Source organism: Leopardus geoffroyi, chromosome C1, assembly GCF_018350155.1.
Source record: "Leopardus geoffroyi isolate Oge1 chromosome C1, O.geoffroyi_Oge1_pat1.0, whole genome shotgun sequence".
Taxonomy (NCBI): domain Eukaryota; kingdom Metazoa; phylum Chordata; class Mammalia; order Carnivora; family Felidae; genus Leopardus; species Leopardus geoffroyi.
In genome coordinates, this window is record NC_059328.1 from 102,810,538 (window position 1) to 102,836,508 (window position 25,971).

General features: G+C 40.9%; 1 protein-coding gene and 1 pseudogene across 17 annotated transcripts in view; one reads left to right on the top strand and one right to left on the bottom strand.

Annotated features, from left to right (window-relative positions):
• Positions 1-2,726: 2,726 nt before the first annotated feature.
• Positions 2,727-25,971, top strand: part of LOC123598569 (phosphodiesterase 4D interacting protein) — a 223,381-nt gene continuing 200,136 nt past the window's right edge. For all 17 annotated transcript variants that reach the window (XM_045478847.1, XM_045478851.1, XM_045478850.1 and 14 more), the window contains exon 1: positions 2,727-2,980. In XM_045478847.1, the coding sequence (XP_045334803.1) occupies positions 2,742-2,980 (239 nt within the window). In that variant the 5' untranslated portion in view covers positions 2,727-2,741. The remainder of the gene's footprint in view (positions 2,981-25,971) is intronic.
• On the bottom strand, positions 9,039-9,307 carry LOC123598573 (annotated as a pseudogene).

Genomic DNA, 25,971 nt, shown 5'->3' on the forward strand with positions numbered 1-25,971 from the left:
AACAAAGCCAAAAAAGTTTTTTAAGTAAATTCCAAGGCAATAGAGCTACCCAAACAAAATTATGTCATCACAGAACCCAGTTTAACTCTTGGGACAATGCAAAACCACATAGCTATTTCCAAACATCATAGCAGAAATTCAATGTTGAATAGAGAAAGAAGAGAAAACCTTTTCAGTTTTAGCCTCTTTTGCTTATCAATCATTTCAGGACAATTATCTGAAGCTATGACTTGTAAACATAGTTTCAGTTGTTTATGGTACTGTGTTTAATATGTAGTGGGTGGAGGTGGAAATCACCTGTAGAAATCGTTTCCTCTCTTCCGGTGGGATACTTGAGATCTTCGTGTGTTGTTACAAAATTTAGAAATTTACAGGTTGGCAGTCTCAGTTTAGTCTCATTAAACCGTGGTTTAATGAGTTTAGTGATTTTGATTTTCCACCAGCAAATCAAAACCTATTCATTTTTATTTCCCCCTTTGAAGCCCCTCTTCTGGTACCTGGGGGCTGATTTGAATGTAGGTTCTGTTTAGTGACATAACTTCCATCCTCTCTTGTGTGGGTTCCTTTTCAGCCCTTGCAGAATGATTCCTGCCAATGCATAAAAGCTATGGAACTGATTAGATCTATGAAACCTGCCTCCTGGTCAAGATGTCCCTTTTTGTTTCAAAAACATTTTTTTAACGTTTATTCATCTTTTTTTTTTTTTTTTTCAGAGAGAGAGACGGAGAGAGACAGAGTGTGAGCGGGGGAGGGGCAGAGAGAGAGGGAGACACAGAATCTGAAACAGGCTCCTGGCTCTGAGCTGTTAGCATAGAGCCGAAAGTGGAATTCAAACTCCCTAACCCTGAGATCATGCATAACCTGAGCCAGAGTCAGCAGCTTAACAGACTGAGCCACACAGGTGCCCTGAGAGGACTTTATTTTACAGGAGTGGGATGGACCTAATGGAGAAGGCGAGGCCAAAGATATAAAGACAACAAAAGAGGGTGACTCTTGATTCCTCTCAGGTCATGACCTCATGCTTCGTAAGTTCGAGCCCTGCGTCACGTGGCTTTCCACTGACAGTGTGGAGCCTGCTTGGGATTCTCTCTCCCTCTCTCTGCCTCTCCCCTGCTCATTCTCTCTCTCTCTCTCTCTCTCTCTCTCTCTCTCTCTCAATAAATAAATAAAACTTAAAAAAAAAAAAAAGAAAGACAACAAAAGATAATTGAGAATCTCTAGCAGGGACGGGAGTGATAGGGTAAATTGGGCAGGTAAGACACACTGGAGGGAAAAAAGAGGTAAAGATATAGATTAAGCTGGGAGGTTTGAAAGAATGATGAGATACTGGGTAGTGTCATTTTCTGGAGGCATTTGGAATCATGATAAGAGGCACCTTAAAATAAAGAAACGGGCAAGAAGTCGAATTGACTGGATGAGATGAATGAGTGAGAGAGAGAAATCTCTGACCACTCCCAAATTTGGGGCTTGGGCAGTGGGTGGATGATAGGGTTGGAGTACAACAACAACAACAACACAGATTTGGGAGGAAAATGTGTTAAGGATGAGTTCCTTTGTTTACATGGAATCCATTAATAGGGCATATTGCCTTTTGCCTCTGAACTTTGGGATCCACAGTGCCCACTACAAAGATAAACCCGCTCTTCTAAGCCTTGTGTACATAAAATAGTGTCACAGAAGCATTCTGCTCTGCTAGGTCTCACTAGCTTCCTTCCTTAGTGGACTATAAGAAAAGGCTTTTCAGAAGGAACATGATGTGGATAATTTATTTGACCTATGAACTTTTAAATTTTTTTTATTTTTATTTTATTTTAATTTTTTTTTAAGAAGAACATTCTTTTTTTATTTATTTATTTTTGAGACAGAGAGAGACAGAGCATGAACAGGGGAGGGGCAGAGAGAGAGGGAGACACAGAATCCGAAGCAGGCTCCAGGCTGTGAGCTGTCAGCACAGAGCCCGACGCGGGGCTCAAACTCACGAACTGTAAGATCATGACCTGAGCCGAAGTCAGACGCTTAACCGACTGAGCCACCCAGGCGCCCCTGAACTTTTTATTTTTTAACCATGACTACATTCCCTTGACTGGATATTGGATACCAAGCTATATAGGCTTTACTAGGAGTTCTGCATGAAAAATGGCAATCCGAAAGTCTCAAATGAAAGGAAAACTGAGGTTATTTAAGAAAAAGATTTTTACAACAACTAAAGGGAAAATTGAGGGGATAAAAGAGTTTAAGAAGGAGAAACAGGGAGAGTGGGAGAAAAGGGGTTCGCCAACAGCCTGGGGAAGTAGTGATTCTGAGGAAAGAATAATGTAACATAGAAGAGGATGCCTGAGTTGGAGGGAGGAGGAAGACAAAACCCGGGAAAATTTGGAGAGAGGGAGTGTGAAAAGGAGAAACTTTTTAAGGTTGGAAATTGAGGGCGGTGACCATGGAGTGGATAGGAAGACGAAAAAGAGTGCCATGTGGGAATGAAAAGGTTTCCAGGTTGAGGTAGTGGGTGGAGAGAGGATGGGGTGATGATAGAGGGTGAAGAGACCGCGGGGAGTGTTTGTGGGCGAGGGACAAGAGCAATCTGGGAGGAGCAGGTGGCCGAGGCAGCCGCGGAGCAGGCCTGGTCCTTCCAGGTTTCCGCCGCAATCCGCGCCTAGAGGATGCTCCCTGGCAGCGCGCGAAGACCGTGGGGAAACCAAGCAGGGTCGGTCACCGGGACAGGCGCTGCCAGGCCCGGGAAATCCATGAAGAGGACCGACAGCGAGTCCTGCTGCCGCCGCCGCCGCTGCGGCTGCAGCTGCTGCCGCCGCGCGTCCCGCCGGGCGCACCGCGCGCCCTACTGGCCCGGGGACGCGGCGCGAGCCCCACCGCCCTCGCGGCGCTCCCCTGGCCGGGCACGACGGCGTCCCGAGGCGGCCGGGAGCTGGGCGGCGGCGGCCGAGGAGGAGGAGGAGGCAGCCGCGGCGGCCGCACCCTGGCTGAGGTGAGAGCCCCGCGGGAGCCCCGGAGGCTGCGGTCCGTTCGGGGAGCGGGGGCGCGCGGCGCGCTGGGCGGGAGGACCGTTCCCGGGGCTGGGCCCCGGGGGCTGAAGGGGTTGGCGCCGAGGGCCATCAGCTAGGACAGGGGTTGGAGGGCACCAGGCAGAGGGTTTGCGGGGCGTTGATGCGGCCGGTGGCGGGGCAGGGCGGAGAAAAGCCAGTGGGGGAGTTGCCTAGAAATCAAGGTGTGGCTCCGCGTTATACCGGACTAAAGCTGGGGAAACGCGTCTCTGTCCCATCCAAGGTCTTTGCCGGATGCGTAGACGCCCGTTTTGTTGGTGGAGATGAGGTTGAAGGCCATGTCTGTTGATGGAGAGATGAGCACATGATGCAGAAGGCCATGCCAGGGTGGAAGCATTAGGGAAGGTAAAAGCAGATCAGGAAACGCGCGCGAGTACGCGCTGCTTTCTCTCACACCCTCTTTATCTGTGTATCTATATAATTTTTATTTATCAAAGAGACAAACAGCACGGTGGGGTTGGTGATGGTTCTTTCTTCCTAGGCCACCTCTCTTCCCCTGCAGAGCTGTGGCCATGCCTGTTGGCCGGATGAGGCGTGCAGGACAATCTCCACTTAACCCAGCCCCTTCCTTTGCGCTGAAATGGAAGACTGGACAGATTAGGCCCACATTTTCTTCATGTAGCATCAGCAGGACAAAAATCTGCCATGCATATGATTTTTTGGAAAAGAGATTGTGCTACCGCCGTTTTTGAAACAAGCCTTTCCTTGCCTTAGCATTTTTAGCTTACTCTTTTATGGGAACCCAGGAGTCCCAAATCATACTGCAGGGCAGTGGTGGCTTTGGTCTCTAAGCTGCGGTCAACTACCTGGGAAATGAAAAAAGTAACTTGGTTTCTCTGGGCCTCAATTTCCTATGCATAAAATCACGATTTGGATCTTTTGAGGATTAATTACAGAACGAAATATTAATGGAATCTGTTTTCTGTGTTTAGGACTATGCTTTATTTGTGAATTAGGAAACTAGTTTATTCACACTTCGTTGTATTTACTCATCACACTGCCCACTGTGAGAAAACTGAGTCAAAGTCATTCAATTGGCAGTGCTTAATGGAATCATATGTCTATTAAGATACCCATAAAAAATTACTGCTTTTAAGAAAGTATGAGGCCACACCTAAAACTAATATAACACTGTCTGTTAACTAACTGGAATTAAAATTAAAACTTAAAAAAAATAAGGAACAAGGCAAAAGTATTCATTATTTGATTTTTTATAACATGGAATTTTAGCCCAAACAATTACTTTTTTTTTTTTTTTTTTTTTTAACATGTGTATCTCTGCAGTGTTGAATAGTTTTCACAGACTACTTTGGGTTTTTTTTTTTAAAGCTTGAAACAAAAAAATTTTAATCTGAACATATATCTATAATTTAAAGTCTTTTCAACTGTTTGTACATACACTGTGGTGAACGCTTTTCATCAAAAGAGCAATGCCATTGCAAAATTTAAAATGGATCATGACTCATTATAAAGATGTGATTTTTTTTTTTTTTTTTTTTTTTTTTACAGTCTTTGGTAACAAAAAGTTACCAAATTAGAATTTGGTTCTCTACATTGTGGTTTAATTGTTTAAATAGACAGCACACTTTAATTATTTCCTTAATGGCTATTCATCTGACAGACCTCCATATTCATCTTAGTTGATGTAACGAGGAGCCTTGAAATTTTTTTTTTTTTTTAACATTTCAGGAATTCCCAAATGAAACTGTGTCAGGAACTTCACTGAGGTTGGTGCTGCTACTCTGACCCCCATTGAAAAATTCTGTAGGAATGCGCAGCATTTTTTTTTTTAAGTTTACTTATTTATTTGAGAAAGAGAGAGAGCACGAGCAGGGGAGGGGCAGAGAGAGAGGGGGAGAGGGAGAATCCCAAGCAGGCTCCACACTGTCACTGCAGAGCCAGATGCAGGGCTTGAACCCATGAACCATGAGATCATGACTTGAACTAAAGTCAGATGCTTAGCCAACTGAGCCACCCAAGCACCCCTGTGTGGCATACTTTCATTTTTTATTCTTTTTTAAGGAGGCTTCACCCCCAATGTGGGACTTGAACTCACAACTCCACAATCAAAAGTCAACTGCTCTACCAATGGAGCCAGCAGGGTGCCCCTTTACTTTTGAAAACACACCTGTCTTATCTACAGTATTAGAGGTTTATGAGTATGAGAGACTTGTCCTTGAGAAGGGGCGTTTTTGGTATCTAATTTTCTGACTATCAAATCAGTTTTAAAAATGGAAGAAAACACCTCTGCACATTATCCAGATTCAATTTACTTCTGTTATTTATTGAGCAACGATGGTGGAGGCCAGGACAAAACTGGATGCAAAACTGCCCTCAAGTAGCTCAGAATCTATAGTTCTACACCAGTTATGGAGTAAGTGCTATAACAGAAGGGTGAAGTGGGAAAATGAGAAATGAATGAATGAATTAAAAGGATCTCTTCAGGGAAAATGGACTGTGTCCTAAGAAGCCATACAAGGTGACATTATCTTGGAAAATATGTTAGAATCTGGTCTTGGGGCACCTGGGTGGCTCAGTTGGTTGGGCGTCCGACTTTAGCTTAGGTCATGATCTCACGGTTCGTGGGTTCGAGTCCTGCATTGGGCTTTGTGCTGACATCTCAGAGCCTGGAGCCTGTTTCAGATTCTGTGTCTCCCTCTCTCTCTACCCCTCCCCCCCCCTCTCTCTCAAAAATAAGCATTAAAAATTAAAAAAAAAAAAGAATCTAGTCTTACCTTGTCGAGTCTGTTTCTCAGGCTGATATTAAACAAATCCACAAGACTGCTATCTAAACCCAGAATGACAAATTATTATGAGGATTTATTCTCAAAAATTAAAATGAGGATTCTAACATCTCGGGGAACTAGACCCTCTTCTGTTACTCTAGTAAGGTCTCTTGGCATACTTGCCACATTTGGAAAACAAATTATAACCAAAAGATTGTTTATGAAACTTGAATTTAAAACAAGGGAAAGTAATCAGTGGATTCCAGATTTTGTAAACTTTAATAGCTTTAAACAGAGTAACAGGATACAAATGGGTTCTTTATTCCCCGGATGGTGAGCGTGCACCTCTCTTCTCATGTACTCCCTCTCTGTTTCTATCTCTGACCCACTAATATTTTCAATTAGGTAATAATCTGTTTGGCTCGGGAATCCTTGTGTGGTTCCAAGTGCTGGCACATCTTTTCTCTGAACCGGTTTGTCTTAATTGTAAACTTTACATTTCAAAATGCAAGCTTACTTTCTTTTAGGTGAAATTCATGATGGGGGTAAGGAAGTGGGGTCAGGGCATTTTGTTACAGCACCTACATGCTGGCATTATGAGCCAGATGGTTAATGGCTACTGAATGTGGTGCTAAGAACCGGAGGACCAGAGAGGGCTTCACACACACACAGGAGGTGAATTTTGTCTGGCCTAACAAAATAATGAAGCCAGGGTTGGGTGGGAAGCAAATTTTAGCAGAGGGATAAAAACAGATGTATGGCCCTGGGAAAATGCTTTCTTGAAGTGAGACCCTGGATAGAACTTTTCAATGAGGATTTAATTCAAAAGTGATGCTCTCTCGGGGCGCCTGGGTGGCTTGGTCGGTCGAGTGTCCCACTTCGGCTCAGGTCATGATCTCACAGATCATGGGTTCAAGCCCCACATTGGTTCTGTGCTGACAGCTTAGAGCCTGGAGCCTGCTTCAAATTCTATGTCTCCCTCTCTCTCTGCTCCTCCCCCACTCTTGCTCTGTCTCTCTCTTTCCTTCAAAAAGAAATACAAACATTAAAAAAAATTTTTTTTTCAGAAGTGATCCTCTCTCAAGTATACAGTTGTTTAAGAAGAGGAATTAACTGAGTTGCCAGCTGCCTCTGGGTGCATTTTTGAACCCTAGCAGTTTGCATGTTTAGGTGGATAACCTGGAACCAGCAGACAACTGTCGGGGGTAATGATGTCAGAGAAGGTTAACTTTCTAACATCAAACTTCAACCATTATGTCTCTTTAGCCATCTCTCTTTTTGTCATTATTATTTTGTTACTGCTGTATTGAGATATAATTGACATAAAATAAACTGGGCAGATGTGGGGCGCCTGGGTGGCTCAGTCGGTTAAGTGTCCAACTTTGGCTCAGGTCACGATCTCATGGTTTGTGAGTTCGAGCCTTGTGAGTTCGAGCCCCGCATTGGGCTCTGTGCTGACAGCTCGGAGCCTAGAGCCTGCTTCGGATTCTGTGTCTCCTTCTCTCTCTGCCCCTCCCCACTTGTGCTTTGTCTCTCTCTGTCTCTCAAAAATAAATAAATGTTAAAAAAATTTTTTAATAAACTGGGCAGATTTAAAGTGTACGATTGGAAAAGTTTTGATACATGCATGTATCTGTGAAATTATCACATGCTTATCATCCCCAAAAGTTTCCTTCTTCCCTTCTATAATCCTCCCTGCTGTCTCTTGCCCCACTAACACACAGGCAATCAACCACTGATCTGCTTTCTGTTGCTCTGTTAGTTTGCATTTTCTAGAAATTTATATACATGGAATCATATAGTAAGTACTCTTTGTTTCTGTCTGGGCTTCATTCACTCAGCATAATTATTCTGAGTTTTTTATCCACGACGTTGTGGGTAGCAATAGTTTGTTTTCTTTTGTTACTGAGTAGTATTCCCTTGTATGGATATGCCACAGGTTGTTTATTTATACACCAGCTGTTTTATTGTTTCCAGTTTTTTGGCTATTACAAACAAAACTGCTGTGAACATTCATGTACAAGTCTTTTTGTGGACCCATGCCTTCATTTTCTTAGGTCAATTTCAAATAGTAGAGTAGTAGGCATATGTTTAACATTTTAAGATACCACCAAACTCTTTCTCAAAGGGATTGTACCTTTTTATTTCCCACTAGCAATATATGAAGGTTCCCACTTCTCCACATTCTTGTCAACACTTATCATTGTCTGTCTTTTTTATTATAGCCATTCTAGTGTGTGTGAAATGGTATCTTATGGTTTTGATTTGCATTGCCCTAGTGACTACTGACGTTGAACATGTTTTATGTCCTTAATTACCGTCTGTATATTTTTGGTGAAGTGTCTATTGAAATCTTTTGCCCATTTTTTTATTGAGTTGTTTGCTTTTTTTGTAATTAAATTTGGGAGTTCCTACGTATCTGAAATACAAGTCTTTCTTATAGAGGTACTTTGTAAGTATGTTGTCCCAATCTATATCTTGTCTTTCTATGTTAATAAGTGTCTTTTGAAGACCAGAAATCTTTAAATTTTGCCAAATAAGCCCAAACTATCAAACTGTTCTTTCATGTTCTAAGAAAGTGCTGCTTAACCCAAGGTCACAAAAATATTCTATGTTTTCTTCTAGAAATTTTATAGTTTTACATTTTATGCTTGGTTTATGATTCATTTCAAGCTAACTTTTGTATGAGGTACAAGGTATTGATCAAGGTTCATTTTTTGCATATAGATTTCCACTTATTCCAACGTTGTTTGTTGAGAACCCTGTTCTTTCTCCATTTAATTTCCTTGGCAATTTATTGAAATCTATTGATCAAATATATGTGGGTCTATGTCTGAATTTTCTATTCTGTTCCATTCATCTATTTGTCTACTTTAAGACCAATACCATTTGTTTTGAAGTCCACTAACTTTATTGATATAAAAAACTTTGCAGAGACATAAAAGGAGCCACATAGCATAAAACAGACTAGAGACGGAAGTGGGGATGAGGGAAAGGCTGGGAATCCACTCAGACAAGCTGATAATTGTCTACATGAAACTGGCAGGGGAAGAAGAAGGGAGATGCATGTAAGAGTCAGAATTCCAAAAAAGCTGAAATGGGGAGGGGAGCGAACTCCCCAAAGATCTTGAAGTATATCACAGGTGAGTATGACAACAATATCTTCCTTCGTAGAGGACAGGGGGCAGTCCCCACATGGCTGCAAACTCTGGAGACCCAGTGCTGGGACTAGAGATTGGGGGCTCCCTAGAGAGCCTCACAGAAAGGTGTCACACCACTCTGGGAGGCACCCGAAGCAGTCCCAGGATTGCGGGGCATTGGCACCATGTGTGTCCTTGAGCCATTCCCGAAGAGATCTTCATCTTTCTTTAGCACCAGAAACTGGCCAAGGACATCACATAGGCTTTGTCAAAGCCCCCTTCCTCCAGCTCCTTGTCCAGAACTTCACTGATCCTGGCTAGACTCCCTGTTGGCTCTTCCCCCATGGGCTCTGCCACAGACTCTGTGCTTTGGGGAGGTTGTCATCTTGATCAGCTTAATTGTCAGCTCCTCCCACCGCCCAGCTGCTCCTACCGATACCTCAGCCCACTCCATGCTGTCTTGATCACAGCAGCTCTTTATAAGTTTTAAAATCTTGTAGTGAAAGTCCTCCAACTTTGTCCTTCTTTTTCAAAATCATTCTGGCTATTCTAGGTCCTTTGTATTCTCATACACATTTTAGAATCCACTTGTCAGTGTAGACAAAAAGCCTGCTGGTGATTCGACTGGGATCACATTGACCCTATAGATTGATTTGGAGAGGATCAATATTTCAAAAATATTGAGTCTCCCAGTCCATAAACATGGTGCATATCTCCATTTATTTTGATGAGTGGTTCTCAGTTGGGGGTAACAGATATAACAGTATCTAGACACATTTTTGTGGGATTTTTGGGGGGATGTGTGTGTGTGTGTATTTGGACACATTTTTGTTTATCACACCTCAGGGCAAGGGTGATTCGGGCATCTAGTAGATGAAGGTCAGGAATGCTGGTAAACGTTCTACAAAGCACAGAACAGTCCCTACAATGAAGAATTATCCAATCCGATAATAATAATAATAATACTAATAATAATAATAGTATCTTTAATTTCTCTCGCCAGTGTTTTGTTTTTAGTGTATCCTAGTCATGTATCTTATTTTTTTTATAATATATGAAATTTATTGTCAAATTGGTTTCCATAAACACCCAGTGCTCATCCCAAAAGGTGCCCTCCTCAATACCCATCACCCACCCTCTCCTCCCTCCCACCCCCCATCAACCCTCAGTTTGTTCTCAGTTTTTAACAGTCTCTTATGCTTTGGCTCTCTCCCACTCTAACCTCTTTTTTTTTTTTTTTTCTTTTTTTCTCCCCCTCCCCCATGGGTTCCTGTTAAGTTTCTCAGGATCCACATAGGAGTGAAACCATATGGTATCTGTCTTTCTCTGTATGGCTTATTTCACTTAGCATCACACTCTCCAGTTCCATCCACGTTGCTACAAAAGGCCATATTTCATTTTTTCTCATTGCCACGTAGTATTCCATTGTGTATATAAACCACAATTTCTTTATCCATTCATCAGTTGATGGACATTTAGGCTCTTTCCATAATTTGGCTATTGTTGAGAGTGCTGCTATGAACATTGGGGTACAAGTGCCCCTATGCATCAGTACTCCTGTATCCCTTGGATAAATTCCTAGCAGTGCTATTGCTGGGTCATAGGGTAGGTCTATTTTTAATTTTCTGAGGAACCTCCACACTGCTTTCCAGAGCGGCTGCACCAATTTGCATTCCCACCAACAGTGCAAGAGGGTTCCCGTTTCTCCACATCCTCGCCAGCATCTATAGTCTCCTGATTTGTTCATTTTGGCCACTCTGACTGGCGTGAGGTGATACCTGAGTGTGGTTTTGATTTGTATTTCCCTGATAAGGAGCGACGCTGAACATCTTTTCATGTGCCTGTTGGCCATCTGGATGTCTTCTTTAGAGAAGTGTCTATTCATGTTTTCTGCCCATTTCTTCACTGGGTTATTTGTTTTTCGGGTGTGGAGTTTGGTGAGCTCTTTATAGATTCTGGATACTAGCCCTTTGTCCGATATGTCATTTGCAAATATCTTTTCCCATTCCGTTGGTTGCCTTTTAGTTTTGTTGGTTGTTTCCTTTGCTGTGCAGAAGCTTTTTATCTTCATAAGGTCCCAGTAATTCACTTTTGCTTTTAATTCCCTTGCCTTTGGGGATGTGTCAAGTAAGAGACTGCTACGGCTGAGGTCAGAGAGGTCTTTTCCTGCTTTCTCCTCTAAGGTTTTGATGGTTTCCTGTCTCACATTCAGGTCCTTTATCCATTTTGAGTTTATTTTTGTGAATGGTGTGAGAAAGTGGTCTAGTTTCAACCTTCTGCATGTTGCTGTCCAGTTCTCCCAGCACCATTTGTTAAAGAGGCTGTCTTTTTTCCATTGGATGTTCTTTCCTGCTTTGTCAAAGATGAGTTGACCATACGTTTGTGGGTCTAGTTCTGGGGTTTCTATTCTATTCCATTGGTCTATGTGTCTGTTTTTGTGCCAATACCATGCTGTCTTGATAATGACAGCTTTGTAGTAGAGGCTAAAGTCTGGGATTGTGATGCCTCCTGCTTTGGTCTTCTTCTTCAAAATTCCTTTGGCTATTCGGGGCCTTTTGTGGTTCCATGTGAATTTTAGGATTGCTTGTTCTAGTTTCGAGAAGAATGCTGGTGCAATTTTGATTGGGATTGCATTGAATGTGTAGATAGCTTTGGGTAGTATTGACATTTTGACAATATTTATTTTTCCAATCCATGAGCAGGGAATGTCTTTCCATTTCTTTAAATCTTCTTCAATTTCCTTCGTAAGCTTTCTATAGTTTTCAGCATACAGATCCTTTACATCTTTGGTTAGATTTATTCCTAGGTATTTTATGCTTCTTGGTGCAATTGTGAATGGGATCAGTTTCTTTATTTGTCTTTCTGTTGCTTCATTGTTAGTGTATAAGAATGCAACTGATTTCTGTACATTGATTTTGTATCCTGCGACTTTGCTGAATTCATGTATCAATTCTAGCAGACTTTTGGTGGAGTCTATCGGATTTTCCATGTATAATATCATGTCATCTGCAAAAAGCGAAAGCTTGACTTCATCTTTGCCAATTTTGATGCCTTTGATTTCCTTTTGTTGTCTGATTGCTGATGCTAGAACTTCCAGCACTATGTTAAACAACAGCGGTGAGAGTGGGCATCCCTGTCGTGTTCCTGATCTCAGGGAAAAAGCTCTCAGTTTTTCCCCGTTGAGGATGATGTTAGCTGTGGGCTTTTCATAAATGGCTTTTATGATCTTTAAGTATGTTCCTTCTATCCCGTAGTCATGTATCTTAGAGACACATATGCCTAGATTCTTCATATCGTTGATTCTCTTATAGTTGATAATATCTTAAAATTTTTAATTTCTGATTGTTTATTGCTAGTTTATATTGATTTTTCCCTATTGATTTTGTATCCTGTAGCTTTGCTAAATTCACAGTTTAGTTCTAAGAGATTTTTTTTATAAATTTGATAGGATTTCTACATGATGATGTCGTCCCCCCAAGAAAGAGAGATGATATTTTAATCCTCTTTCCAATCTCTATGTCTATCTGTCTGTCTGTCTGTCTGTTGTTTGTCTTTGCCTTATTGCACTAGCTAGAGCCTCCAGTACAAAGTTAAATTGAAATAGTGAGAGCAAACATCTCTGCCTTGTTCCTGATCTTAGGAGGAACGCATTCAGTTTTTCACCATTATGTGTGATATTACCTGCAGATTTTCCATGGGTGCCTTTTATCACATTGAAAATTTCCCTTCTAGTCATAGTTTTCTGAGGATTTTCATTAGCAATGGATGCCTAATTTTACATCTGTTGAGATTATTGTATCATTTTTTCCTTCTACATTAATCTGGTGAATTACAATGATTGATATAAGAATGTTAAAATTGGGGCGTCTGGATGCCTCAGTTGATTGGGCGTCCAACTCTTGATTTTGGTTCAGGTCATGATCCCAGGGTCATGGTATTGAGCCCCAGGTCTGGCTCTGTGATGAGCATGGAGCCTGCTTGAGATTTTCTTTCTCTCCCTCTGCCCCTCCCTCCCTCTCTTTCTCTCTCTCTCTAAAATTAAAAAAAAAAAATGTTAACATCAATGTTCGGTGCCTGGGATAAATCCCACTTAGTTATGATTTACTATACTTCCTATATATTGTTGGATTAGATCTGCTAAAATTTTGTTAAGAATTTTTGGGGCACCTGGTTGGCTCAGTGGGTTGAGCTTCCGACTCTTGGTTTCGACTCAGGTCACAATCTCACCGTTCGTGGGCTCGAGCCCCGCATCAGTCTCCGTGCTGATGATGCAGAGCCTACTTGGGATTCTCTCTCTCCCTCTGTCTCTCTGCCTCTACCCCACTCATGATTGCTTGCTCTCTCTCTCTCTCTCTCTCTCAAAAATAAGTAAACATTTAAAAAAATTAAGAATTTTTGCATCTGTGTTCATGGGGGATATTGGTTTGTATTCTCTATTTACAATAACTTTGTTTGGATTTTGTATAAGAACAATATTGGCCTCAAAAAATGAGTTGAGGGCACCTGGGTGGCACAGTTGGTTGGTTGAGTGTCCAACTCTTGGTCTTGGTTCAGGTTATGGTCTCACAGTTCTGGGTTCAAGCCCCACATCAGGCTCTGCATTAACAGTGCAAAGTCTGCTTGGGATTCTGTCTCTCCTTCTCTCTGCCCCTGCCCGCTTGCGTGCACACTCTCTGTCTCAGAATAAATAAATAAACTTAAAAGAAAAAAGAGTTGGAATTCCCACCTCTTCAATATTGGGGGAGAGTTTGGGTAGAAATTGCATTATTGCTTCCTTAAATGTTTGATAGTATTCACTAGTAAAGACTTTTAAGCCTAGATTTTCCTTCTGGGAAGGTTTTTAATTACAAATATAATTTCCTTAATAAATATAGGTCTATTTAGCTTATCTGTTTCTTCTTGGGAGAGTTTTGTTAATTTGTGTCTTCCAAGAAATTTGTTCATTTTTTCTAAGTCGTCAAATTTATTGTCATAAATTTAAAAATTTTGCAAATTGAAACATAATTTTCTTATTAGTCCTTTAATATTTGTAGAGTCTGCACCGATCTCACCTTTCTCATTCTGCATATTGGTTATTTGTCTTCTCTTTTTGTTTCGATAAACTTGATCTGAAGTTTATCAGTTTTATTTACCTTTTCAGAAAACCAGCTTTGGCTTCACTTAATTTCTCTATTGTTTTTAGTGTTTTGAGTTTATGTGCTTTACCCCTGGTCCTTATTATTTCCTTTCTTCTGCTTACTTTGAATTTCATTTGCTCTTCCTTTTCCAGTTTCTTAAAGTGGATGGCTAGATCATTGATTTAAGACCTTTCTTTTCTACTTCAACTTCTTTGGTTCTGTAAATTTCATTCTAAGTACTGCACTAGCTCTATGCCACAAATTTTTATATCTCCTGAATTCATTTTCATTCAGTTTAAAATACTTTCTCTTTTCACTTTTGGTTTCTTCTTTGCTCTGTGGGTTATATAGAAGGGTGTGTCTTGTATGGAAACCAATTTGACAATAAATTTCATTAAAAAAAAAGAAGTGTGTGTTTAGTTTCAAGACATTTGAACATATTTCAGACTTCTTTCTGCTACTGATTTCTGACATAATTCATTTGTGGTCAGAGAGCACATCTTGTATGATTTGAGTTCTTTTACATTTGCTGAGAATTGTTTTATGGCCCAGATTATGATATGTCTTCATAAATGTTCCTTGTGCACTGGAAAAACATGTATCCTGCTGTTGTTGAGTGGTGTGTTTTAGAAAGATCCTTTAGATCAAGTTGGTTCATTATATTGTTCAAATTTTACATATCATTATTGACTCTGTAGCTAATTTTTTATCAATTATTGAGAGAGGTATGTTAAAATTTATTAATACAAATTTCAAATTTGTTATTTCTCTTTGCTTTCTGTATTTTTAAAAAAAGATTCCAGGGGTGCCTGAGTGGCTCAGTCAGTTGAGCGTCCAACTCTTGATTTGGACTCAGGTCATGATCCCAGGTTGTGGGATCTCTCTCTCTCTCCCTCTGCCCCTATGCCCCACTCATGCACTCTCTCTGTCTCTCTAAAATAAAATTTAAAGTAAATAAATAAATAAACAAATAAATAAATATTAAAAATAGAAGATTCTAAAACAAAGCTTTATTAGCTACATAGCTTCTCTGTGAGTTACCATTCTCCTTTTTTATTTTGTTTTTTTTTCTTTAAAATGCTAAACTCAATGGTTTTATCTTAAGTTGTGCAAAATATTGGTATTACAGAATGCTGAAATATTTTTTATGTCACTCAAAGGTTAACTGAAACATCTGAAAGGAATTGTTTTTATAAAAACATTAAAATATTAATTATTTTGGGGTGCCTGGGTGGCTCAGTCAGTTGAGCATCCGACTCAGGTAATGATCTCACAGTCAGTGGGGTCGAGCCCCACGTCGGGCTCTGTGCTGAGAGCCCGGAGCCTGCTTCAGATTCTGTGTCTCCCTCTCTCTCTGCTCCTCCCCTGCTCATGCTCTGTCTCTCTCTCAAAAATAAATAAATATTAAAAAAATTTAAAAAATATATATTAATTATTTTTTACAGATCAAATAGAATTTAATTTTTGTTTGTTAGCCTATTATGTTTTCATTTTGAAAGTAAAATATATTCAAAAGAGTCTAAGTAATTGGTTTTGGGCATTTCTATACCACAAAAATTTTATTTATTTATTTTTTAATTTTAAAATTTATTTTATTTTACTATTATTATTTTTAAATGTTTATTTATTTATTTCTGAGAGAGAGAGAGAGCAGGCCAGGAAAGGATGGAGAGAGAAGTAGACCCAGAATCTGAATCAGGCTCCAGACTCTGAGCTGTCAGCACAGACCCGACGCGGGGCTTGACCCCACTGATGGTGAGATCATTACCTGAGTCGGATGCTCAACCGACTGAGCCACCCAGGCGCCCCCACAAAAAGTTTTTTGATAAGCACATCCTGATACTGTGCTAGAGGCAGAGTTATTTCGTTTCTAGATTAGCCAATCTCCTTGTTATACATTGTATATCATGGCAAACAATTAGAGCACCACCCACAGTTTTAGATTTCAGTCTGTATTACCATTCTTCCCAGAGGTTTGCTCCTGGTGGTATAAAGAAGAGAAGTAGCGGTATGAACAGTTTGAGGACTAAGCCTTGAGAAGATAGCAATGAGATAATAATGCCTTTCTAAATTGAATCAACATCATTAGAACTGCTATGGACATGAGCTTAAAGTGCCTTTTCGTCCCCTTCCCTAAAATGTGAACACTCCATTTATCCCTAACCTAATGCAGGTACCATGGACCATATTTCCAGTGCCCGTTGTGATTTATAAATCCTAATCTTTTCATTAATCTGAAGGAGAGTCTTTTAACTTTGAAGGATACCCAAAAGAGCTTTATTGCACTTCAGAATTTGAAAGTGCCCTGAAATCTGTCCTTTAAAAAATTCTCTGTACTTTTTTTTTGTACTATAAGAATCTTAGATGCATTAAAGAAAAGATTCTTATGTGTGTTAGCCTGTGATTTTTATCTCCAGCTAATATAAATTATACCTAAACTTTAATTTTAAACATTTTTTAAGTTTATTGATTTATTTTGAGAGAGACAGACAGAGAGCAAGTGTGAGCAGGGAAGGGGCAGAGACACAGGGAGAGAAAGAGCCTGACGTGGGGTTGGTCTCTGGAACCGGAAGATCATGACCTGAGCTGAAGTCAAGAGTCAGATGCTTAACTGAGCGCCCCGGGTGCCCCAGAGGTTGATTTTATTCTAAGGACATTGGGAAACGAAGGAAGGGTTTGAAGCAGAACCATGATATGATCTGGAAAAATAGTTAAAAATATCACTGTGCTTTTGTAGAATACACTTTGAGAGGCCAAGAGTGGAAGCAGAGGAAGCTGCTTTGAAGACTGTTGCAGTAAGTAGACCAGGTGTGAGATAGGCTGATTCATATAGGGTGACCATATAGTGGTCAGGCTGGTAAGAAGCGAACAGATTCCAAATATATTTGGGGGGGCAGAGCCAACAGAATCAATGGGGTATTGGATGAGGGGAATGAAGTTTAAAAAGGAAACATCACAGACCTTTTTAAAAAGAATAACTTAAACCCAAAACTGCTCTAAGAAAATGAAGTCTATTTAAACTAAAGATTTTTTTTCCTATTAATGGAAAAAAAGATTAGTTTTCCCCCACAGCCTCAGGAATTAGTTCAGGGATAGGCACTGGACTCAAACGGGATTCTTCAGGGGCCTCCTAAAAGACGCAGCCTCTGTGCTAATGCATGTGGGCCTCAGAGCGTAGGGCCTGCTGGCAGATAACTCACTGCCTTGCAGATGCTGAAAATGAAATCAGAAGAGAAAATAACTGAGATGGAGAAACAGGACTTCACTGTACTAAGCTGCATTTGAAACACCGGGCTGAAGTTTTCTCCCCACTCATGATGAGGGTGGTGGTGGTCAGGTGATGTAAGACATCACCTCTCCAACAGGGAGGACCCTGGGTACTATAAACAAGTATCTTAACAGAGAGTTGCAGATGATAACCAGATGGAGAGCCTCACAAATAAAGGGGATTTGTACTAGATCCCACAGGAGTTCCAAACAGAATTCTGCAGTTTAGATCCTGATCACTGACATGCATGGCAACCGCAGTATCATTGTCATTGTGATCGTTACTGCATGTGTAATGTGCGTTATTAACAATTTTTAGGGGGCACTTGCTACATGCCAAGCCACAGTTTAAGCAATTTACACACACAATCTCATTTAATCCTCACTACAATTCTTTGAGAAAGGTATTATTATCCCCATTTTTATAGAAAGGTTAAATAATGTGACACGATAACACAGTTATGAAATGGTACAAGTGGGGCTTAATTGGCAGGTGCTAACTGTATTTCATGTGCATACGAGTAATTACTTTTGTTCAGCTTGCTTTTAAAATGTTTCTTTTCAGTGACCCTAGATTTTCTCTTCCTTAAAAAACAAATCGGGGCACCTGAGTGGCTCAGTGGGTTAAGCGTCTGACTTCAGCTCAGGTCATGATCTCACGGTTCATGGGTTTGCCCTGCATCAGGCTCTGTGCTGACAGCTTGGAGCCTGGAGCCTACTTCCAAGTCTCCCTCTCTCTCTGCCCCTCCCCCACTCAGGCTCTCTCTCTCTCTCTCTCTCTCTCTCTCTCTCTCTCTCACTCTCAAAAATAAATAAACATTGGGGTGCCTGGGTGGCTCAGTCGGTTAAGCGGCCGACTTCGGCTCAGGTCATGATCTCGCGGTCCGTGAGTTTGAGCCCCGTGTCAGGCTCTGTGCTGACAGCTCAGAGCCTGGAGCCTGTTTCAGATTCTGTGTCTCCCTCTCCCTGACCCTCCCCCGTTCATGCTTTGTCTCTCTCTGTCTCAAAAATAAATAAACGTTAAAAAAAATTTTTTTTAAATAAATAAACATTAAAATAAATAAAATTAAAAAAATCAAAACAGGGGCGGCTGGGTAGCCCATTTGGTTGTGTCTAACTCTTGATTTCTGCTCAGGTCATGATCCCATGGTTGTGAGATCGAGACCCGTGTAGGGCTCAGCACAGGGTGTGGAGCCTGCTTGGGATTCTCTCTGTCTCCCTCTCTCTCTGCCCCTGCCCTGCTCATGCTCTCTCTCTCAAAATAAATTAACTTAAAAAAATCAAAGCAATAACAAAAATCCTTTGGTAGAGCTTTAACAAAAATGGTCTGGTCTCAAAATTGGCATAACAAGTGTAAAATGCCACTTGTTTTAAAATAATAAACTCCATTATTAAAATTTAACCTTGTGAGGATTTGCTTTCTAATTCGTACACCATAAGTCCTGAAAGCACAGAGAAATGAATGACTTATTTAAAACAAAAAGATGTTTACCTGGACGTGACTGAAAAATCTATCAAAAAACCATCAGATGGTTCCATATTCAGGTTAATAAAAATGGGTGAATTGTACATTTCAAAGGAGAATCTGGGACACTATTCAAACAACAAATACTTAAAGCAAGCTGGGTTCACTGCCCAGAACAATAGGCACATGAAAAATTCACGGAATGGGGGATTTTGTCCACTGTGTGTGTGCTCAATGCACACTTACATTCGACCATACAACACTAGCTCAGAGAAAGGGGAACCAATAAAAAATGTTAACATGAACAAGTGACCTTAGTGTACAAAGAGAAACAATACCATATTTTAGCGTCCTTCTCATCTCCATAATAATCAAATCTATAACATATTTTTGCCTCATTGCTGTGTAAATCTTGACTTTAGAATCTCCAACGAAATATTGCAACTAAAACGTGCAGCTTTATTATAATCTTAACAAGAAAGATTTTCATGGATTGTGCATACCTTCCAAAAGAAAAGAAATGTTCTTGGTAGTAATTAAAAGCACATTCTGGAGACAGACTGCTTAGGCAACGTATTTTACAGGATGGTCTTACAAAAGCGCTATTTATTGCCCCCCCCCAAAAAATGTTGATCATAAATCCAGGTCCTATTGTGCAGCCTTAAATAAGTGCTCCAAATTCAGTGTCTTTATTTCCTGAAAAGAGAATAATAGCTTCTTTGTGAATGGGAGGCCTGGGTCTCTAACTCTACATCACCTTGGATTGGGGGAAAGTTTAGGAGTCTGTGTATCCGTTGCCTATTGCTGCATAGCCAATTACCCCAAAACTTAGTGGCTGTGATGGTAAATTGCGTGTGTCAACTGACTGGATCACAGGATACCCAGATATTTGGCTAAACATTACTTCTGTGTGAGTCTATAAAGATGTTTCCAGATGAGATTAGCAGTTGGAATTGGCAGACGGAGTAAAGCAGATTGCCCTCCCCTGTGTAGTTGGGCACCATCAAATCCATTGAGTGCCTAAATAGAACACAAAGAGGAAGGGAGAATTTGCTCCCCCTGCCTGAGTGCATGAGCTGGGACATCCGTCTTCTAACCTCAGACTGAGATTTATCCCATGGGTCCTCTGGTCCTGAGAACTACAACATCAGCTTTCATGGGTCTCCACCTCCTATACAGCAGATACTAAGACTTCTCAGCCTCCACAATTACATGAGCCAATCCCTTTCCAATACCAAGACTTTCCAAGTAAGTCTCTTTCCAATACCAAGAGTGTGATTACCGGGGATCACGGAGGGCTATCTTAGGCACCGCCTACCACAGTTTGCATCCATTACAGAAACTCCTGGAAATTAGAGGAGCACCAGGATTTATTCCTTTCCTTCCTTTTGGAATGAGGCTAATACACAAACCAAGCACAAAAAGCAAGGAGGAGTGGAACCAGAGCTGAGGCCAAAGACCATGCCAAGCTATTTCCATCTGTATCCATAGAACAATATGGACTCGCTCAGTCAGCAAGCATCCTGGAAGACATTGCTGGCAGTGACTGGCTCTAGCTATCTTCCTGGATGCCTTAAGGGTTGAAGGATCAATTTCTGGACAATGTAGCCTGTTTGCAGCACAAGAGGTACACTGGTTGGAAATCTCTGCCTTCGATAACCTACTGGGAGACCACCTTGTATATAGGGTTTCCAGTGACGCTTCCTAACCACTATTCATTTACTAAAGCTGGCCAGAGAAAAGATCCTAGTTGCTGTATCCACTGTCTTTCTGACATAGTACCGTGTAACAGTACTTGCCACAAAATGAGAGTATGTTTCTAATATAAATTAACAGAGCTGCCCTCATACTGGTCAGGGCTTGGTAGAGCCAGAAACTGGGGGCATATATGCCATTAAAATAACTATGAATAACATTACTTACATTATTAATAAAACTACTTATGTTACTAATAAGAATAACTGTTGATTTTTAAACAAATAGCTTTCATAATTATTTTTCAGTATTGCATCATTTCACTCTTGAAGTAATAATTAAACTTTTATACTCTGAAGGATTAACAGAATTTCAACACGTAAAACATATAAGGAGATTTTCGCTCCAAACTATATCCAGAAAACTTGCCTGTATTTGAGAGTGAATGTTCAGATATTAACAAAAATCTAAGGGGCACACTCTATTTGTATCACTGGCTTGTCATACTGATTAGACGTGATGGTGCCCACACAAGCACAAGGTCAGAGTTTAAGAAACAATATGGAGTCAGCATCCAGCTATTGGGTTTTCTAAAGCTGAAGCCAAATGATGGATTTGGCTCAATGGTGATGCTGAACTTTGATTCAAAATTTTATACCCTCTATTTACTCTTCTAGTTTGACACAGGGATGGCTTTTTCTCAGCTTTCAACTTTAGCTCTTCAATGGCTGCAACTTTTTTCTCTTTTCCTTGTTTCAGTGAAACCATAAAAGCTTTTTGTGAATTTTAAGACTTTCATGTATCTTACCTCCCTTCTGTCTCAGCTGGCCCCCAGGATTTCCCTTCCCTTTACCCCATCTCCTCAGGATTTGGTCTGTCCTAGTCTCCCAGGCAGAAATTGGTCAAGGGAGACTGGAAAGAAGGCGCAATTCCTGAAAATAAAGGTGTCGGAAACTGAGCGAGACAACTGGGGCCCTGCTTTCAATCGGACTGGGCCCTGCGTTCTACTTCAATAAAAGGAAACAGGAAGCGGAGTCTGGCCCGAGGTGAAGGGACTGTCAAGAGCCTGGCAAACGGTTCACCTCTTCAGGATGAGGTTCTGAGCTGTGATTCCCATTTCCTGTCCCGAGGGTAGGTTAAAAAAAAAGTGGCACAAAGGACCCAAGATTAGAGAGGCAGGCTGTCCCTGTGAGGCAGATATAGGTAGGCCTAGGGTGTCCCTAGGAGCCAGGCAAGTCACCTAAAGGGATATGCAAATGCCTGGTACCTGCAGACAGACTGGTAAGTAACACTCATGAGTGACGCAGGTCAGGTGTAAGACCCTGTGGGGTAGTGTCAGTGACTGAGCACCTGGAGCATTGATGATCCATCGAAGGGCCAAGCTACAGTCTGTGAGCCTTGTTCTGTAACATAGGTCCTGCCAGCAGGGGGCACCTCTAGGTGGTTTGTTTGCACTGGCACAAGATCAGGTTAGGGTTCCATCTTGGGGATGGGCATCTCTTGCCAAAGGAGAGGCCCCAGTCTGGTGAAGTTTCCTAAGCAGCTTGAACTCAGTGGAACCTGCGTGGAGGATGTAGCATGGCTACTTTGATTTCCAGAACCATCTGTAGTCCATGTGACGGGAAGACTCAAGGTGAAGCAGACTTCATTTTTGAGTTGAGTGGGTAGGTGCCTCAAACTGAGAATGGGGCTCAGGGTTTTCTTAAAAGGGCAGATTCTTGACAATTTACATTCTAGTTAAACTGCATTAGCAGCAATTCATAAGATAAATTGTTCTTTGCACCCTCTTTAACTATCTCCCTTTCCTACCCTGTTCCACCATCTCCCTAATGCCTTGTAAATCACAGGAACTTGCCCTTGAGACTTAACTGTTAGGGAAGGAGGCTGGATAGTCACTTTTGCCTTGTGGTGTTGTACTGGAGCTACCTGATGTCTGGCAGTTCATGATGCACAGAGCGCTGCTGCCAACAAGGTCAGCAGAACCTAGCACTTGAGATTACCAGTGAAGAGGCATCGAAAGGTTGGGCTCTTGTCACATCATCTGGGATGAAAAACCAGGGCCCTAACCAGAGGGCAAGTAAGGCATTCACTCTCAAGATCTTGCAAACGCAGGGGCAGATCCTGCCTTTGTTTAAAATTTTGGTATTTTGGGGTGCCTGGGTGGCTCAGTCGGTTAAGCGTCCGACTTTGGCTCAGGTCATGATCTCACAGTTAGTGAGTTCGAACCCCGCATTGGACTCTGTGCTGACAGCTCGGAGCCTGGAGCCTGCTTCAGATTGTGTCTCCCTCTCTCTCTGCCCCTCCCCCACTCACACTCTGTCTCTCTCAAAAATAAATAAACTTTAAGAAAATAATAAATAAAATAAAATTTTGATATTTTGTTCACCATGGATTTTTCTGCACTAATTTTGTTTTTTGGAAATATTGCGCTAAGATATCATTTGATATCTTGATTACTAAATCTTTGGCCCCTCTCTCCTTACTTGAGGTCCAGCTCTGAACACCTTCACAGCTGAATCAAAAGCTTGAACCAGTCCATCGGCACTGGGATCATCTGGCTTTGATTTTTCCCTCCATCTCCTGAGAACTTACCAAGGCCAGCAAGTATAGGATGCAATAATTCTTTTCTATATATCACAAGTTCTGATTTAGAGTCAACTACTATTTCTGTACCTCTTGCTATATCACAGACCTAGCCTAAAATGGAGATACTTTTATCTAATTAAAAGATTATTTTAGGTGAAATGAATCATAGTGGTTAATGTTGAGTGTGTTTTTTATTTTCCTGAACTGTTGTGATCTAGAATGGGCTTGTTAACTCTTACAGCGTCTATACTCCCTTGAACTTTACAAGGGTGAAAGACTGTTGCAGTATGCTAATTTTTTGTCTAGGATTGCCAGATGTTTGATATTGAACTCCACGGCTCAGCATTTTGGCTTCTTCTATGCTAAAATAGAAATTAAGACAAAAGTGAATATATGCATGAGGAATTTTTCTCATTAAAATTTTTTCTTGATTGTGTGAGGCTTTCTGAGGCTCTATGTCAAAATGTATGAATCCTTGCCAGCTGGAAGACAGGACAAAACAGCTGTTCTAAACTGACAAGAAATTGGCTTCCAGTAATTCTAAGTGTAGAAGAGTGAATTTATCTTTGTTGTATATTTACCTTTGTCCTGGGGTGATTAATTTGATAAGCCTCATTAGTTGTGCAGATTTGAGCCAAAGATCTACCGCAGATACCTCCTGATATTAGTTGAGTAATTCAATGCAAATACTTCAGATTTTGTTTAATAGTGATAAAAGCAGGCCTGGGAGACATGATATATACTTTCACATAATGACAATAATTTCATAATTTCAATTACTCTTAGGAGATGGACACTGAAATATAGAAGTGAAGAGTCTGCATCTTACTTTCAAATGGTTCATCAATAATTGTGTGTGGGGTGGGGGGGGGGGTGTAGAGAGAGAGACAAAAACAAATGTGACAAAATGTTAACAGGGATTCGTAAATCAACTGAAGGATTTTATAGGACTTCAGTGTACTATTTTGCAGGTTTTTGGTGTGTTTAAAATTTTTACATTTTTTTCAAAATGCAATGTTTTAAAAACAAATTTACATTCTAAATAAATATGTACATCTACGTATATATAAAAATATATACATATATCTATGAAGCAGAACGCTGGATTTTTAAAACTTTATGTATAATATCTATATATCCTTAGGTCCAATCTATGGGGCAAACAGTACACCAGGGATTGTCAGTATCTGCCAGAATTTTAAATCCAGAGAAATACATCTTGGTCGGTCTGAGGACAGACTAGTAGGTGGCATGATACAGGAAACAAAGGCAGAGACCATAGCTGCATGTCTGTCTTCTTTTTTCCTCTTAATGTTTATTTATACTTTTGAGAGAAAGAGAGAGAGACTGAGCACACGCGGGGGAGGCGCAGGGAGAGAGGGAGACACAGAATCTGAAGCAGGCTCCAGGTTCTCAGCTGTCAGCATAGAGCCTGACACCGGGCTCAAACTCACAAACTGTGAGATTAAACCAACTGAGCCACCCAGGCGCCCCATGGCTGCCTTCTTCTAAGTAATATGTTTTCTAATTCAGAATGTAACCCAAGCTCCAAACCAGATCAGGTGCAGTGCTTCATTGTTATCTCTATGGGGCTTGAAAGCGGTCTGGATTGCCTGATACGTGCTCCTTGGCCTTGGACTGGAAGTGCTTGTCCATTTCCTGGAAAATGACTCAAGCTTTAGTAATGGTGCAATTGTCATGAATGCCTTGGAAACTGTTTGTAAATTTATTCTAGTGTTGTTTCTGGTTCCAGAAATTTATTTATTAACGCTCACATCAGTCCCTTTAAATTTTAAGACCCAATATCTATGTTCAAAGCAAGGAGAGTTATCCATGTAATTCACACAAGTCTCTCCACGCTGTTCCAACCCTCTTCCTAGAAATTTGCATACCACATTTCTTGCATGATTCCCCCTCCCCCAGCATCAGATACACATAAATAGTGGGTGTTGAGAGAATGAGGGGGATTGTATGAGTAAATTACCACCAGCTGTCTGAAGGCTTGGTCATAATTTCTTTCCTTGTGGTTTTCGTTACAGCTGACAGACAGGGCTAGTTAGTGAAGGAGATGGGTCTGAATAAACACACACACACACACACACACACACACACACACACACAGTCCTCAAGAAAGGGGGAGGAGGGTGGGAGACAAAAGGAGGAAAACAAGATGGAGGAAATACCCACTTTTCTCCCCCCTAAAACCCCAGCCAGGAAGTGAGGAAAACCAGTTTATTCAGCTTCTTTGCCAGTAATTTGGTCTCATATGATAAATCAGAGAGCTAGGAAATGGAAAATCTGGGTCACTAGCATAGCCCTAGAGTGCAGTTTGGAGCGGTACTGAAATTAAAATTCACAACTTCTATACAGGGTTGGAATCCTGCCTGGTATGCAAACATTAATAAAAAAATAGTTATGATTTATTGAATGCTTAAAATGTGCTGAGCAATGAATTAAACACTTTTCATATATTATCTCCTCTTGGTCTTACAACTACCCTATTAGGTAGTTATTATATTTAACCTTATTTTACGGATGAGGAAGCTAAAGCTTCCTAAAGTTTAACTTGTCAAAATCACAGGGCTGGAAATTGGTGGGGGAGGGGAGATTTTTAAATCTTTCTGATTCTAGAGCCAGTAATCAAAACTACTCTGTTGTAATGCCCGTCAGTGACACTGGCAATGCTATGAGGCTCTTCCAGATGAATGGGACTCTAAATAGTCATTCAGAGAAGATTGGGAACATTTTTCCTTCTACCAGGGAAAATTGAAATTTTTAAATAAAAGCACTATATTTTGCAGTCCTAATACATGACAAAGTTCTGTATGACTATCATCCTTCAGGACTCTACTCAGATGCTACCTTCCTTATGAAACCTTCTCTAGTTGAATTTAATTAATCACCCCCTCCTTTATCTTT